Source organism: Corythoichthys intestinalis, chromosome 4 (genome assembly GCF_030265065.1).
Source record: "Corythoichthys intestinalis isolate RoL2023-P3 chromosome 4, ASM3026506v1, whole genome shotgun sequence".
Classification (NCBI taxonomy): Eukaryota; Metazoa; Chordata; class Actinopteri; order Syngnathiformes; family Syngnathidae; genus Corythoichthys; species Corythoichthys intestinalis.
Genome location: NC_080398.1, coordinates 61,820,850 through 61,839,817, shown reverse-complemented (window position 1 = coordinate 61,839,817; position 18,968 = coordinate 61,820,850). Strand labels below are relative to the sequence as shown.

Sequence of the window (18,968 nt, the reverse complement as noted above, 5' to 3'; positions counted from 1 at the left end):
TTCGCTAATAAAATTCAGACATTTATTTTGGAAGTTCTGAAAATGTTTCTTTCGTAGTTTTTACAACAAAGGTTTGAATCGAACGGTGTAACACCTGAACCAATGTAACGGGTACATGCGGGTCTGTTGTGTGCAATGAGTGGAAACCTCCCTCCCGATACCGTCAAGAGGGTGCGATGGAAACCAAAGCTGCTAGCTTGTTTTTGGCTGAGTGGTCAGCCTGCTGTACTGGATGTGTCGTGCGTGCGGGTACGAGTCCTGACCTGGATGAGAGGGCGGATCGCGTCGTGGATCTATGCAACACCGGTTACACTAATACACATAAAAGTTAGTAGAAGTTAATACATACAGGTAGGTAGGGGTTACGACGTACCCAACTTAGATGAATTCAACTTTACATACAATTCTGGAATCATCCGCCATTTTGTCTCCAGTCATTTTATTTAAATCATGTTGACTTTTGTTTTGTGATGCATGCTTTTATTTTGGTGCAGGAAGCGCAGAGCAAGCGACTAAGAGCGCATTTACACCTGCAGAAGAACCTATTCGCGCAAACGAAGAAGAGCGCTTTTGCTCCCACGAAGAAGTCGCACAGCCAAGTGAGAAAGAGAGGGGAAAGATTGCAGCTGCACGCCTGTGCACACATTTGTTGCGTGTGAAGAATTCCACAGAGGCAACACCTGTATATAACACTTTTTGTACTGTTTATTGTGCGTTTTAAATTGTGGTTGAATACTTGGGGCGATATTATGTGATTGTTTTTGATGATGTGCGGATCCTTAGTAATACAGGCTAATCGTTTGTGCAGATTGTTTTTGATGTAACAGCTAATTTTAAACGCAAATTTCAATTGCTGTTATTGAAAATGAAACACATTAAATTTTATTTTTATTTTAGTTTCACTCTGTAAGTGTTGATATCATTGAGCAGCTAAGTAAAGTCAGCAAACCACACGGATGTCAGACATCAACATTTCAGAGTTGAGCTCGCTTTCTTGCTAGGATTTAGATCCACTGTATTGGCGAGGACAGTACAATGATGCAAACGAAGCCAAAAGTGAGTAACAATGTGTACAGTGTAAATAATTAAATTTTGAAAGCTTCAAGCTGCTCCTTTGGTGTAAAAGTTTGAGTTTTTGTGTTTTAGAATATTTTATATATGTATGTATGAATATAAATTTATGTAGCTTTACAAAAAGTGTGTTTTGTTTGGACATTGCGAAATTAGCGTTTGACAAAAACTGTATTGACATGTAATTTATTGCGCACTGAAACAATCGCTGCCCATTTCATACAGTATATCGGACAATAAATCGATATATAAAATGGCAAATGATAGTTTGGACGATAAGTCGATGCAGTAATTATCATGACAGGACTTGGTGAGTGAGAGTATAATCAGTATACCCACTCAAAACTATGGGGCTAGATTAAAACTGCTAGTATCGCAAAGGTCTATTGTCCAACATTCAAACCGAGAAATGATGACCAAGCGAATACAGATGAATACTAGTAACTGTTATGCAAACATAAAAACGTGTATTCATACATTTTCCCCACAATGTTCTATCACGAACACACATACAGTATTTGTCATATGAAATCATTTCTATTACAAAAGCTTGAAAAAGTGAATACATACTGATAATGCCATTACTGAAACCAATCAGCAACGCTCTGAAAAATGAACCTTGTTCATCCGACCCGTCACTGTCGGTATCGTTATCATCCTCTGAGTCTTCAGACATTGTCCATGCAGCCCAAGGCTGTCGCTGACATGCTAATCTGTTAAATGGATTATTGTTCCTTCAAAATAAAAGACTCCCTAGATCACTTTTAGAAGAGCAGCTAAGCAAAAGAATTCTTAAAAAGACATTAAAATATTATTCACTCGCATGTTTTAAACTTACTGTATAAACAAATTACGTCACAATGAAAAAATTTGCGTCTGTAAAAAAGTATATATGTGTATATTTATATATATCTACCTCATAACTATCACTTAATTGTATTATTTTTGTTACTGTCGCATTTTCTCCGATATGCTAGATGATAAATAATCGATCCAAACAAAGAAAAATTGGAAGAAAAAAAAATGTTTAAAAGGTTAAATATATGAAAAAGAAAATCTCGACCACTCCTTGAAGTCTGCAATTTCTGCATCGCGACCCTTGTTATATTACCATGTTTCACCCATAAAATCCCCCCAAAATCTGGCTGTGGCCATTCAAAGCTGTGTCTTGACACTCGGTGAGACATGAGTTTTTGGATGGAAAAGAGGTAAGTACGTGACAATATCTCGTTAAAATTATGGCATCTTTAATTATGCTCTCGCGTGTTCTCACCACTAGTTAGGGTTTTGCTGTTTAATTTAATTTTTTTTTTTTAATGCCCTCCTGTTCAAAATTTTTCTTCCCCCAGAAAATTGAGATTTTAAGCTTTCCAATGATGTATCACACATGCATATAGGACAGTTTTGAAATTTGGCCAAATTGGTGGCCTCATCGCAGAACTTCAAGTCACCTGAGTGTTTTCCGCCATATACATTTTTTTTTTTTCATAGAGTGCCAGAGTAACAGTGGGTAACAGAGTGGACACTAACAGAGGGGACATTTTGTGATGAAATTAGCCTTCAGCCTAGCTTTGCTTTCATATTAGCTATAATTTTACAAATAAAATTTTGAAATGGTTCAATTAATGTCTTTTGATATGACTATAATGCAGTGGACATGTTATAACCAACCACACTGAACGTACTTCATAAAACTGTAAAATATGATTTTTAAAGGACACAAAAAAAAATTTAAAATTTGCTTACCACAGTTGAATTTCCTGCCATTGGTGTGATGTAATCGCAGAAGAGTGATTAATAAATGAATCCATTAATAAATTGGGAATTTTCTTAAAGGGACACTAACACAATTTAACCGAGTGGACAGTGACATTTTTTTTTTTTTAATTTGATAATTTAATTAAAAAACAACACATGATTAAAGATAGTTTACCCAGCACAATAAAATCATACGTTATTTTGAAAAAAAAAAAAAAAAGTACTTATATTAGTTATCTTATAGACTGAATTTGAATGAAACACACCTGTGGACATAGCAAAATACCATAACAACCTTTACCTGAAGTAAATTATATTAAAAATAAAATAAAATAGAATTTAGGAGCCTGAACCCTTGAATTTTAAACGTACACATATACAGTATTTATAATACACAAAATAATAGGTTGAATGAGTATTTGTCCAACTTAAGTACAAATACAGCTTATACATATTTTTATACTGGAGTGCCACGTCAAATTTCATTGTTGACAACGTTCTTGCTGACAATGACACTGAAGTTCTATTCTATTCATTTGAACTGGCGACACGAATGACATCCTCTATAAAAATGTTTTTTTGTTGTGTTTTGAATTGGAAATCACAATTTATTTAAAATGGAAAAATCATTAGGTGAGTGAGTGAGTGAGTGAGTGAGTGAGTGAGTGAGTGAGTGAGTGAGTGAGTGAGTGAGTGAGTGAGTGAGTGAGTGAGTGAGTGAGTGAGTGAGTGAGTGAGTGAGTGAGTGAGTGAGTGAGTGAGTGAGTGAGTGAGTGAGTGAGTGAGTTGCTTTGTATGCCTAGTATGCTTCATTTTCTTCTGCTGTGCATATTTCCTACACCATTTCGAATAGGGTGATCTGCGACCTCCAACGTTTCATTGCAATCAGTACGTACCCCAGAGTCTTGTCCAGCAGAGGGCGCCGTTTATTTATCATAGATTAATATGACCTCTTCAAAGCACTTCGCTGGAGGAATCTCACTAGTAGAAGAAATTGTTATTTCTTTGATGGTGGACAAATGATATCATATTTATTTAGGTTTACTCAGTGTTAAAATAAATAGCAATAATATTATACACTGGAAGAAGAAGTGCATTGCAGATGAATGCAAAATCCTGTCCATTTGTAGTTTGAATGTGGTTGATCAAATGTTTAAAAAGAGTCTACCTCTGTAAACTATTTTTTCCAGCAATGCAACTTGCGTTCGGCATTAGGTGTGCAACACCTACATTCTCCACTACCACTATGTCCCTTGATGTACTCAAAATGTAAGCGAACAAACAATGGCATTCTATACAGCAATCAATGCAGAGTGATTTAGAAATATAGCATACAGGATGTTAAGGTGGCAAAACTACGATGGCTTTACCAAGTTAGAAACAAAAAAATATCCAGATTACCTCAGTCACTGAAGGTAGTTATGCTTCTCTTCTCTTGGAATAATGTACCGGTTGTTGAGGACATGGATTTGAAAGCGGCCAGTCGCAGGACACACTACTTCCATGAGGTTGCCCCCCCCCCCCCCCCATCAGATGCAAATTTATATAAAAACGATGTAAATAATTTGTGCTACATATGTGCGTGTTTGTGCTGTAAAAAGTTTTGTTTGTTCTGCCATCGTTTTTAAGATATTTTAAATTATTTTATAAGTCAATCAGCTCCCCATTTTAATTTAAAATGGCTATAAATGGTGTCAATCGTTTATGATTCATTTGTGCTGGTTTGTGCTGCAAAGGGTTTCATTTGTGCTGTTATCGTTTTTGAGATATTGAGTTATTTATTTCAAGTGATAACGCCACGCAGCCCACCGTTTATTGCAAAATGGACCCGAAATGGTGCCATTCGTTTATGCTACGTTTGTGCTGTAAAAAAAATTCATTTGTGCTGCTATCGTATTATCATACCTGTCAAGTTGTACGGCGTAATTTGTACAAGTGAGCACTGATTTTTAAATGTGTACGGCGTACTTTCATAATCTGTACGTTTTTCGTGCAATGCGTTTTTTTTTCTCCATTCGGATTTTGTCACCGTTTCGGCAACGAGACAATGCACCAAAAAGGTGTGCATTACGACCTTGGTTGAATGACGCATGTCAGAGACACGGAGAGAGAAGAGCAGGAATAGTAGGTGGGGGAGAGTGACGCTATTGCAAACACCAAGTTAGGCTAGGTGGCGCCAATACTTCCTGACAGTAGCCGACAGCCTACAATCTACGCCCACGTGATGGTACGCTAGATATCACAATCATATAGAACTAAATGCGAAATGACAGACTTGGCGGCGTTAGTAAGCAGCCACCATATTAAAGCAGTAGATTTCTCAGAAAGGCTCTGTTGTAGTGAACCTTCCTAGCGAACCTAAGAAACTTTTTATCTAAAATACTCCTAAATCGGCTAAATCTTGACTTGAATCTATCTTTAAATGATGAAACCGTTTTAAAACTTTCACAAGTCGAAAGTAGACAGAAGGGAACTAATGCAGAAACGGGAGCAATTTTAACAACTTTATTGATTCACAACATTAAATGACTTCCAAACATAGCAAAGGTTACTATGTTTTTTTTGTTTTTCTAATAGAAAAAAAAAACATGAAAGGTAACACCAGTTACTTTGCCAAGTCACTAATTACTCTTACATTCAGGAACTGAGTTACTTAATTACTTTTTGGGAGAAGTAATTTGTAACTGTGATAAATGACTTTTTTAAAGTAAGATTGACAACAGTCTGCAGAATGAAAAGCTATGCTGTGACGAAAGCGCAGATTTTAGTCTGCCAGTTTGCTGCCGAACACAATTTGCCTGCAACTATTGCTGATCACTTCTCAGAATTAGCAAAAGAAATATTCCCTGACTCAAAGATTGCAATTTGAAGTTAATTTTATCAATTGGCCTCATTAATTTATAATTGGACACACTAACGAACTACCTTCAAGTCAAACTGAATTGTGAGCTGAAGTGCAGCCATCAAGACTGATAGAAATTGCCAAAAGTGCTACATACAATTATAACAAAAGTCACTGTTAAATTTTGGTAATCATGACGTAGCTGAAGATATTGTTCTTTGATTGCACCAGGTTATATGTGACATATTACCAATAAATTCATATTATTTTAAAAATTGAGTTTTATTTTTCTTTCATATTGCACGCTATATAAAACGTTCTAAGATTAGTCACCAATTTGTAAGGGCATACATCACTATTTGTAAGATTGGCAACGGCCTCGGGTTGACAGGTATGGTTTTATAGATATTGAGATATTAATTTTGAGTGATGATGTAAATCACAGCCCTTCCGTCACAGCTGACGGAGTGTACCAACTCTTTCAATAACTGAAGGGTGATACCAACAACTAGTGAAAACGTAGCACAAACGAACGTCGTGTCCATTTTGCAATAAATAGGGGGCTGCGAAACACGTCATCACTTGAAATTAATATCACAAGCTAATCTAATCTAGTCACATGATCGGTTTAAAAAATCATTTTGAACCATATCAAAATATCTTTTTTGTTCATTTCATTCATTTTTGTTTTTTGTTTTATTGCTTCAAAACTTTTATAGACAATATTTTACCGGAAAACTCTTAATTTTAAAATCATATACTAGTACTTCTGTTTCATCAAATATGGATTTTTTTCTCTTCTCTCAAAGAATTGGATTTGAAAAAAAAAAAAAAAAATGTCAGTATTGTTGAAATGCGGACTATTGTGTTGTTTTAGGGTACCTTAGAGCCAAATGCAGGGACAGGAGGCAGAGGGGCAATTGTGACAACAGTTTGTTTACAAAGGGGTTTGTTGTTTATTTTTTCTGGAGGCCGCCAGGATTCATTGGAGACTCCCCAGTCGGTTTCCAAAGGGAGGTGACGTAGAAATGAAAAGAGAGTGCACAATCGTTCTGGTTTGAACAAGTAGACGATTTATTCGCAGTGTCTAATAAATCCCAATCAAACAGCTGTATTTCCCTAGAGAACCGAAAAGAAGAGCTACTGCGAACCCAAACTTTGTTTATGTAGCAATAAGAACTTTCAAAAGGTTCCAAGCAAACAAACTACCATATTTTCCACACTATAAGGCGCATCGGAGTATACTTCTATGAATGGCCTTTTAAAAAGTTGTTTTCATATAGAGGGCGCACCGCATTATAAGGCGCAATAGTAGTAGTAGTAATAATGGTATTGGTTGAGGTTGCGTTAGGCATCCACTAGATGGAGCTGTGCTAAGGGGACTATCATGCCTTGATTAACTGATACCGTAATTTCCGGATTACAAGCCGCTACTTTTTTCCCCTCATTTTGAATCCTGCAGCGTGTGCAATGATGCGGCCAATTTATCGATTTTTCTAACGGCCGCCAGGTGTGCTCAAGAATAAAACCTAATAGTGAGACGCATGGAATATATGTGGCTAGGAAGACCCAGGTTTGCACTATTACCGGTAATTTAACTTTGTGCTTTGTGCATGAATAAAAGTAGCAGGCCCTCATCTTTCTGCATGAGTAAAATTAGCAGACCCACATAATGGATAATGCTAGAAGAAATGCACATGCAACTTGACATTAGTGTGAATCGTGCATTTAAAGTGGCACTCCGAGTTGAATGGAAGGCTTGGATGACCAGCGGCGAGAGATAGTTTACCAAAACTGGCCGCATGCGAAGAGCAACTGTTGCACAAGTCTGCCAGTGGATCCTGACAGCGTAGAGCAGTGTGAAAAAAAATCCACCATCACCAACGGGTTTGGAAAAGCCGGTCTGCTGCGTGACGAGGAGGACGGCAAAAGCTCAGGAGTGAATTTGCCTAATTTTCAGAGACATTGAAAGCGACAACGAAAGAGAGACAGAAGGTGCGTGGCGAAGTGTATCTGAGCCTATTCATATCCGACACTGAGGGTGAAGACTTCCATGGTTTCAGTACACTGGAAGAAGATGAAGATGGCGAACAAACACTTTCATGTTTCTAATAACCAGCCCGTTTAGTGCTGTACTCCGTGTTGCTGGCGCTGTTTGGAAAGAAAAGTCAAGGTATGTCATTAAAATTCAGAAAAATCTGTGTATTTCTTTTTAAAGATCTCAGGTTACTATTTGGGCACACGCGGCTTACAGACAGGAGAGGCTTATGTATGTACAAAATGTTTTTTCCTTTAAAAATGTACTGGGTGAGGCTTGTAATCAGGGGCGCCCAATAGTCCAGAAATCACGGTATATAGACAAGTTTCCTGAGTGAAACATAGGTGGCGCCATCTTTGATGTTTTCTGCTACGGACTTGCGGTTTAGACACAACAAAATGGAGTCTATACGGCTCATTGGATTATAAGGCACACTGTTCGCTTTTGAGAAAAATGAAGGCTTTAAGGTGTGCCTCATAGTGCAGAAAATACACTAAATACCGCTTGCACCTACCTGGACCCAAGAAGGGAGGGGGGGATGAAAATCCTTATTAATTTTTTTTTTCTTAATGTTTTTCCATTTCAAATATATTGGAACTTCCAATTCAAATCACTATACAGTTCTACGAACGAACACTTAGGTCATTTTCATGGGGTGTCATTTGTGTCCCCAGGAAAAAATAAGCTGTATTTTCATGATAGTTGAATAAATCCTCATTCTACTTTTTCCTTTGCATTATCAATTGTCCTCGATTATTAATTGAAGGGTATGGGCCCACCACGAACCCGGCCGCACTGCTCGATTTAAGGGGCCCATGAATAATCATCACAACCACGCCCTGTTCACAATGGTTTCGCCTCTGGCACATCGGCACTCTCCATGAAAAATGGTCACTTACTCTTGACTTTGAAGACTTTTAAGACTCTAAAGAATTACAGAAATAAACTTGCCTCGACCTCAGGGGCGTCACTAGACTCAATACAATACTGGGGCAGAGCGGGGCACTGGCGAGCAAGCAAAAAAATTTTTTTAGAACTTATCATAAAAAGTCCGAAATAGCGCATTAAACTATGTACTATGTATCAAACCAAAATACAAGTTTGTAGGGGTGCAAAGGTACACAAAAATGTCGGTTCGGTACGTACCTCTGTTTTGAGGTCACGGTTCAGTTCATTTTCGGTACAGTAAGAAAACAAAATGCAAAATATAAATGTGCTAGTTGTTTATTACACACTTTTGTGCTTTTAACAATAGGAACATTAGCCTATACAAAGTTAGAATTCTGCTCAAAAAGTAGCGGGTATTTAAAGATAATCCAACAACAATTTGCCTTTCAGACCCCGCGTATTGGTCAGCTTTCTTTCTGAAACAAAGAAGAAAAAAGAAGTCCTGTGCTAAGGAGAAAAGCAATCCCAATGAAAAAGATTTTAACATGTATTTTACAAAAGAAATGCCTCAATGAAACATTTTTTTTTCTTTTGTTTTCAAAAGCTTTATAGCTGGATTTTCTCAAGTTAAAGCGCCACACAGAAATTAATAAATTTAATTGTGTAAGCAGGATGTGTGTACTATTCTTATTTAATTACAGGTGTTTTAGCTGATTTCAATTTATTTTATTTAAATGGGCTATTATTTATTTTATTATGTGTTTATATTTTACAAATGTTATGTAGTATTCATTTATATTGTATATTTTATGTTGTATAACTTTAGATCCTATGGGAATATTAGTTCCTACTTGTTTTGTTGTGGTAGGAGGGTTGAACACGGGGCCGTATTGGTTATTCTTATAGCAGAGAAGACAGCGGTAAATCAACAAAGACAAGTCAACTGTGCCTCGATCTACCACTCAAGAGATCTGATGGACTCAAAAAGTAGGCTACGAATGCATATTAGTTTGAAAATCGACTGGATCCACCGTATTTTTACACGAGTGACTTCCGGTCCGCCCGAGAAGGGCCACGTCTCGCGTCAAATAATAAATGCTGCCGCTCTTTTCGAGTGCGTCACTTTAAGCCGCTTTTGGAACGCATATAACACACGGCCGGACTGCGACTGGTGTGCATTGGCTGATTGACTCTAACGCCCACGTTTCACTGTGTTCTCGCGGCGGCCACGTTGTCGCGCCGTTGATGTTTCTGGGTTATACTGTCCTACCATGCTCGTCCTCATTATAGTAGAGAAGACGGAGTAAATATAATCTACACAAAGAAACTGTAACCCGATCGACTCACAGCCTCGAAAAATAAGGGTTATATTACGTCAGAAACTCGTTCGGTACGCTTCCGTTCCGAACCGAGCACCACGTACCGAAACGGTTCAGTACTATTACATGTACCGTTACATCCTTACAAGTTTCTTTATGAAAGTGACGATTTTTTGTTTTTGTTTTTCAGCCATCAGTATTCAAAATCAAAGTTGGGACATCCGTTGTTGATAGTCAATTCACCTTTTCACGACTTCTATCTCTCCTTCACCTCTTCCTGCACAGAAATTGGGATATATACAGTGGGGAGAACAAGTATTTGATATACTGCCAATGTGTTTTCCCATTGGCAGTGTATAAAATACTTTTTCTCCCCATTGTATCACTGTAACTGTTCCGTAATTAGTCAGTGTTTCTTAACTGGTAGTTTGTGACCTAAAAGTGGTTCATGTTGCCTAGGTGGGTTACCTAGCTTACCTCTCACATTCGCGTTGCTGACTTATCCTTGCTGTGAGCAAATAACTTTCTAATATCCATTTGCAAGAGTATTACTGTTTGAGCAGGGGTGAAAGTGGCTAGAATTTCTTGCCGGAACTCCCTTGGCTCCAGCAGCCCCGTGACCTTCATGAGCTTAAGCGGCTCAGAAAATGAATTAATGAATTAATTGGTTTCATACATGCATTTGGCTGCTGCATTACACTGGAACAAGGCATACATGAGAAACTGATTTCCATTCAAAATAGTATTTTTTCACTGATTTAAAAAATTCCGTCTAAAACGCCATCTAACTTTAATATTTCCTCAAATTTAAAAGCAAAACCTCAATTTTAAGTATTCAAGAACATAGTATATACTTTAAATTGAAGATAATACACTGTAAACACTGGCTTTTTTTTTTCAAATAATAAAGATATAAGTAAAATACATTTTTTAAAAACGTGTAAACGACTTATATTATGCACAGTGAAATGGAATATATTTTGAAGACAAAGCAAACATAGACTTTTTTCAATCATAAGGAAATAAATAAGTAGCCTTACATAAATGAACAAAATAAGTGCACATTAACATGGAAGGTGTTCTGAACCACCCAAATAAAATAAAATAAAATAATACAGAACAAACTTAATCAACTCTTTCCTTTCTCTTAAATATCTGATCAATTTTTCGTTGCACTGCAGCTTTAATTCAACAGGCTTTTTTTTTTTTTTTTTTTTTTTTGTAGAGGATAGATCTTAAGACCGAACCCAACCCGATCCGACCTGAATTTCGGTCGGGTCCAAAATGTTAATTATTTTCGTTTGGGTCTGGCCGGACTTCACTCTTGCTAACTTTTTTTTTTTTTTAAATAAATATATATTTTTATACAGTATATGTATACTAAAACGATGTATGGATGTTAAACTAAGGAATATAAAATAGGAGAGTGGGGCATGGAAAGGGTTCAAATTGATTCTTGAAGATGCTATACAGAAACCTGTGTCGGCTTCGCTGAATGTAAACGAATGTGGCGCTTTGCTCTCATACGAGAAATATATTTAACAAACTTTTCCACCGTTATTTCATTGTGTAAATGCATTTATAATGATCAAAAAAATATATAGACTATTTAAACATTGAGGAAACTTGCGTCTTCTCTGCCAACTCGAAGAGATTAAAATAAATGTCAAATCCACTATCCGCCTACACACAAATATAAAAGATATAAATGTTTATTGTTTAACTGGGAGAATTTGTTAAAAAAGACAGGCTTTAATTTGTTCTCTTTATGGACAGGCATCGTCACAAATGTGATCACATAAAACACAACCACGCATCGCATTTCTTCCTTTTCCTGAGTCCTAACAAATAAAGCATAAAATTTCGGGGTATTTTTTCGGGTTCGGGCCTGCAAATCAAGTTAATTGATTTGGGTCGGGCTTTAACACCTGCGGGCTGGGCTGGGACGGGTCGGGCTGGATTTTTTAGGCCCGATCTAACCCCTACTTGTCAGATACAGAGAGACGCCGGGAAGAACTACGTGTGTGGCAGGGTGGCAGGGTTTTTTTCAAACATGGGGTTTTGACAGTTGCCATCATATTTTCGGGATCAAAGCACCGAATGCCAGAACGGCGTTCCGCCTGAAAAATTCATCCCAGTACGCCGTTCCGCCTCGTTCCGGCTCACTTTCACCCCTGTGTTTGAGTCAAATAGAAATAATTTAATAATTTAAAAAAGAGGACATTTTGTTACAGATTACAGGGACTGCAGTAACAAATAAAATGCTTGCAAAATAGCTGGAAATTATGATGAGCACACATACAAAATTGTTAGAGGTTATAACCCAAACCTAGGCAATTATTTCATTCAGATTGAGTCTATTCATTTTGGTCATATTAACAAATAACAACAAATAACATCAGTATTGATACAGTTCAAATACCACATATCATATTAACAAATATGAGAAAGCTCTTGCGTGAGAGCCTCTCACTCAAATCGCAATTAATTGGCATTGTATTCATAGCCAGTTAGCTAAAAGACAGAAGCTAATCTGCTACTTTAATTTACTACCAGAGTACTGTATTTTACCGCAGTTAGCTGCCTGATACATAAAGAGTAAGTTTGAGCCATTTAAAGTCAAAATTCATAGGAATAGGCGACCAAACAAACATCAACACAGAGGTAAAAACGAACAACAAAGATGGGCAGTTTAACTGGCACTAACCTGTAAAACAGGTGTAATTTGCACCGTCCACTGAATGATTAGTTTGACACATGCAACGTAATATTGATGCTGCATTCACCAGTTGTTGGAGTCATCGAAACAATGATTTTCTCCTACATGGTGTCTCTAAAGAGTGCCAAACAGTCACTCAACTTCTGATGTGTCGTTGGAGCATTAAAATAGGCTGCCCTTCTTAGTAGCAACCATGTTTTTATCCCACATTACGACTTTACAACACATCAGAACGATTTTCCAACTTGGAAACTTAGATCTCCCGAAACACATGAACGCAGCATCTCTCCCGAAAGTGCTTCACGAAGTATCCACTCATAAGCCTATCATAGCCAAAGTTACATGCATAAATTACCATATTAAGGAGCTATGTGCAGATTGTCTATATGGAGTGAATAGCGTAATATGAGTCACCATGATAAATAGGCATATTCTGTAAATTATGCTTTGTAGACTTCAAACTCCAAAGTATTTTATTTTATTTTATTTTATTTTATTTTACCGGTGAATTTTTGTACTGGGCGCTTAAGATCAATATTGGGTCATGTACCCCAGTGAAATATGTCTAGCAACGCCCAAGCTTGACCTCAAAATCTTCCTGGATTTTTCTCAGAATTTGAATCATGTCGACTCAATTATTTTGTGACAAATTTGAACACATGTTGTATATGTAATATAAAAGATGGTTGACATGATTTTTCTTTTTCTCAAAACCTGTCCAAATTTATGAATACTTTGTCGATAGCTTACCACCCACATATGTTGTATGATTAATATCTGATTATGTTGAGTCACTCCTCCAGATTAGGCCACATTTTGCCACCCACCTGTCACCACACCTGACCTCTGACCTCATGTGCTATTGCCTTGTAAACCTCTTCTGTAGCTAAGCGCTGGAGGAAGGGTGGGGAGTTAGGAATTGAGGTGGGGACAATGCCTGGGGAGATCAATTGGTTTGGTATTCCAAGCAAATCTCATGGCTGCTTAAGATCCATGAATAGAGAGTAAGACTGCTTCTTGATTTACACTGCAGATCCCACTCCACATCTCTTGTGTTCTTTGCTTGTGTTCCATTGTGCTTCTCTGTTGCTTCTCTATGTTTACTTTGTCTTTGCTTGTGTTGTCTGTTGATGTGCCAAACAGATGGCGTGCACATGAAAAGGTTTATCTGAAGTTTGGAACACATCCCAGTCCCTAATACATTAGAACTAACAAAGGAAACAAGTGATAGTTTGATGAAGGTATTTTCTTTGGGAATAGATCCCCTTATTTATTATGTGTGCTGCATTTATCACCATACACAATTTTCTTTCTACTTTTTTCTCTTTTTTAACCTGTCCTGTTCAGCTGCTTAGACATAGAATTCTGAGTGTCCCTACGGTCTAAACAGTTTTAATGTATCACTTAGGAGTTTGATATACTTCCATTGTGGTTATTCGTTGTATTTGATTTATAAAGAGAAAGCAGCGAGCATGAAGGGGTTATGGAGGGACATAGAGAGAAGGGAGCATACAGAAGAGGAGAAGAACAAACAACATTTGGAAATACTTTACATGCTTATGCTACCTACACTGCTGACCAAAAGTATTGGCACCCCTGCAGTTCTGTCAGATAATGCTCAATTCCTCCCAGAAAATGATTGCAATTACAAATGCTTTGGTAGTAATATCTTCATTTATTTTGCTTGCAATGAAAAAACACAAAAGAAAATGAAAAAAAACCCTCAAAACTCCAAAAATGGGCCGGACAAAAGTATTGGCACCCTCAGCCTAATACTTGGTAGCACAACCATTACACAAAATAAGTGTGAATAACCGCTTCCAGTATCCATCAATAAGTTTCTTACAATGCTCTGCTGGAATTTTGGACCATTCTTCTTTGGCCAACTGCTCCAGGTCTCTGAGATTTGAAGGGTGCCTTCTCCAAACTGCCGTTTTCACATCTCTCCACAGGTGTTCTATGGGATTCAGGTCTGGACTCATTGCTGGCCACTTTAGAAGTCTCCAGTGCTTTCTCTCAAACGATTTTCTAGTGCTTTTTGAAGTGTGTTTTAGGTCATTTTCCTGCTAGAAGACCCATGACCGCAGGGAGACCCAGCTTTTTCACACTGGGCCCTACATTATGCTTCAAAATTTGTTGATAGTTCCTAATGTTCCTAATGCCATGCACATGGTCAAGCAGTCCAGTGCCAGAGGCAGCAAAGCAACCCTAAAACATCAGGGAACCTCTGCCATGTTTGACTGTGGGGACCGTGTTCTTTTCTTTGAAGGCCTCGTTTTTTTTTTTTTTTTTTTTTTTTTTTTTTGCTGTAAACTCTATGTTGATGCCTTTTCCCAAAAAGCTCTACTTTTGTCTCATCTGACCAGAGAACATTCTTCCAAAAGGTTTTTTGTTTTCTCAGGTAAGTATTGGCAAACTTCAGCCTGGCTTTTTTATGTCTCTTGGTCAGAAGTGGGGACTTCCTGGGTATCCTACAATAGAGTCCCTTTTCATTCAGACGCCGACGGATAGTACAGGTTGATACTGTTGTACCCTCAGACTGCAGGACAGTTTGAACTTGTTTGGATGTTAGTCGAGGTTCTTTATCCACCATCCGCACAATCTTTTGTTGAAATCTCGCGTCAATCTTTCTTTTCCGTCCACATCTAGGGAGGTTAGCCACAGTGCTATGGGATTTACACTTATTGATGACACTGCGCACGGTAGACACAGGAACATTCAGGTCTTTGGAGATGGACTTGTAGCTTTGAGATTGCCCATGCTTCCTCAAAATTTTGCTTCTCAAGTCCTCAGACAGTTCTTTGGTCTTCTTTGTTTTCTCCATGCTCAATGTGGTACACACAGGACAGAGGTTGAGTCGACTTTAATCCATTTTAACTGGATGCAAGTGTGATTTAGTTATTGCCACCACCTGTTATGTGCCACAGGTAAGTAACGGGTGCTGTTAATTACACAAATTAGAGAAGCATCACATGATTTTTCAAAGGGTGCCAATACTTTTGTCTGACCCATTTTTTGGAGTTTTGTGTAAATTGATAATGATTCAATTTTTTTCCCATTCTCCTTTGTGTTTTTTCATTGTAAGCAAAATAAATGAAGCTATTACTACCAAAGCATTTGTAATTGCAATCATTTTCTGGGAGAAATTGAGCATTATCTGACAGAATTGCAGGGGTGCCAATACATTTGGCCAGCAGTGAATGAACATAGTGGTGCTATCGTTAGCTATTTATTTTTACCCGTGGACAGCGGGTGGGAGGCTTAATAACCGAGGAGAAAGAGGCGGGGAGTCAAAAGGAGACTTGCTTAGGTGGGGTGTAGCGTACATAAATCAGCAATGTGAAGTGTATCATGTAAATCATTATATAAGTGAATATCTTGACATCCTCTTCTATGCTGCCTGATTGCTAATCCTGGCACTAACAATTTCTCTACTTGAGTGTGTCGAATTGCACACAGTCAAGCTTGAGCCTAATCAGACGTGTGATTGTTCTGCAGAAAAGTGGAAATGCCCCTTGGGGACCGCCGCAGCCAATAACGGGGATGAGTGAGCATGTACAATCCCTCCTCCCAGAAAATGTTAGGGTTACGGCCATCCCCCCGGCACCCAGGGTGGTCCCCGGGACCGTGGGTGCCCCCATTAACCCACCCTCAGGGAATGGATGAGGGGATGAGCCACCAACCGACACACCAGCCACCACCGCAAAGCTCCGACCAATGCAGCACACCGCAGGACCCTCACTGCCCACAAGGCCCGGGGCAGGACAGGGTCCCCACCCTGTAAGGGGCGACACTGCGCCGATCTGCCGGCACTCAGCCGGCGATCCACACCGGGTAGAATAGAGAGAGGAAGGCGGAAGAAGGAGAAGGGCAAGAAGCCCTGACCCTCTCCCACCCTCGGAACCAACACAACGAACAGCCCAAGCAAAGAGTGTAGCTGGGCGCTACCTTCGAGATAGGGTGAGGAGCTCAGTCACTCGAGAAGAGCTCAGAGTAGACCCGCTGCTCCTTCACAGCAAGAGGAGTCAGCTGAGGTGGGTTGGGCATCTGGTCCGGATGCCTCCGTGGTGGGGTGATCTGGGCACGTCCCACGGGGAAGAGATTCCGAGGAAGACCTAGGAAACACTGGAGGCACAGCATCTCCCAGTTGACCTGGGAACACCTTGGGATCACCCCAGAAGAGCTGGAGGAAGTGTGTGTGGACGGGTAAGTCTGAGCATCGCTTTTCAGAGTGCTGCCTACCAGACCCGGCGCAAGATGATGCGGAAGAAGACGGATGGAGATATTCCAATCACTGTATACAGAACTACAGTAAAACCAGACGAAATAAAAGAAATTGTCTTTTGTGCTGTGTGTGTGTGCTTACAAGAAACACATGTGAAGCTATATGTGAGATTAACAGCAACAGAGAGATGTTGACGAAGCCTTATTTGTAAATATGAAGTTTGGTTTGGCAGAATTTTTTCCCCATCTTGCAATGGTTATTGTTGATTTATCCAGATGGACAAGTTTAATCTGTGTAACTTGGTAAACAGCTCTTACTGTATATCTTCTACAATGTTGAAACCCCCATATACACAATATATTAATATCATAAGGAAGGAACAACAACGGATGCCTGAATGTTTTCTTTTTTCTTCATGTGTTCTGTCCGAGATAATCTGCAATATATTTTCAGTAAAGAAAAAATGATTTGTGAAAGTAGTTACATTTTAATAGTAATGATCGATGAGCATTCTGGCAGTTACTGCATCTGAACAATTCTGCGTTTAACACCAGGTCAACCTGTGACCATTGGATAACTTTTAACGAAAAAAATAATAATCAGAACTAGAATTAAGAGGGCACTGCACTCTCAGTTGAATGTAGTATTTATGTTACAACTGAAATGTAATAATGTTTGCGTCCAGTGGCGGACTGGGGGTGGGGGAGTGGCCCGGGAGTAATTGAAAGACCGGTCCACTTCAAGGACGGTGTTGGAAGCCATCCAGCCAGCATCCCAGTCCACTACTAATATTCACTAACCTTGGCCTGTACAAAAATGAGAAGTGTAACCTGATCATAGTATGCATGGAGGACTTTTAATTCAAATTTTCTAAATTTAGGTACAGTAAAAATGCATAGTTGTGGGTATGTCAGAAGCCAGAGAGGTCCACTTGTATAATTCACCAACCTTGGCCAGAACTTATTCAAAATTTTGAATTTGCAGTACTACATAAATGAGAACTGTTACCTGAATAAAGTTCAAATGCAGGACTTTTAATTATTCTTTCAAAGTATTGGTACAGTAAAAATGCATTGTTTTACATACAGGTATATTGAGTAGTATTGTATTATATATATATATTTTTTTTTTTATGATAGTATTGTATCATAGTAAAGTGAAAATAAGTATTTGAACACCCTGTGATTTTGGAAGTTCTGCCACTTAGAAATGATGGGCGGGTTTGAAATTTTCATGGTAGGTGCTTGTCCACTGTGAGAGACAATCTAAAGAAAAAAAAATCCAGAAATCACAGTGTATGATTTTTAACAATAGTCTAATTTCTTTTTAGAAAGAGACCACACACATAAACCCATTTATATAATAGCTTGGAGTCTCCTTTCAATACAAACCCAATCTGTAATTTGTCATACAAGAACTTGTGCTTTGAAGTTAGATTTTGCTTGTATTTATGAACAATTGTTTGTTAAAGAAAACTGATTCATTACAATATTCATTCATTCATTCATTTTCCATGCCGCTTATTCCTCACGAGGGTCGCGGAGGTGCTGGAGCCTATCCCAGCTAACTTCGGGCAGTAGGCAGGGGACACCCTGAATTGGTTGCCAGCCAATCGCAGGGCACAAGGAGACACACAACCATTCACGCACACACTCACACCTATGGACAATTTAGAGTGTTCAATCAGCCTACTATGCATGTTTTTGGGATGTGGGAGGAAACCGGAGTTCCCGGAGAAAACCCACGCAGGCACGGGGAGAACATGCAAACTCCACACAGGAAGGCCGAAGCCCGGGATTGAACCCTTGATCTCAGAACTGTGAGGCAGACGTGCTAACCACTCAGCCACCGTGCCGCCTACAATATGCTTCCTCCTTATTCGATTTTGTAGTATAGTATGTTTAAAGAAAAAAGTGACACAATTTATATCAGCGCTTTGCCCACAAGAAAAAAAATTTCAATCAGCAACACGTTTTTTATTTGAATGAACAGGACTTTTATCTGGTTTGTCTACTGAGAAATTCTTTTTATGTTTTATATGCAGAACCATTCTTAAAAACTTGGAACAAGTTTTATGTACTAAACTGTAGTCTGCAACTATACAATTT

At 38.6% G+C, this 18,968-nt stretch overlaps 1 protein-coding gene across 1 annotated transcript in view; it reads right to left on the bottom strand.

Moving 5' to 3' along the window:
- Nucleotides 1-1,760, bottom strand: part of LOC130914766 (cytochrome b5 reductase 4) — a 50,045-nt gene extending 48,285 nt beyond the window's left edge. The window contains exon 1 of the mRNA XM_057834256.1: nucleotides 1,642-1,760. Coding sequence (XP_057690239.1) covers nucleotides 1,642-1,747 — 106 coding nt within the window. The 5' untranslated portion in view covers nucleotides 1,748-1,760. The remainder of the gene's footprint in view (nucleotides 1-1,641) is intronic.
- Between the last annotated feature and the right edge of the window lie 17,208 nt (nucleotides 1,761-18,968).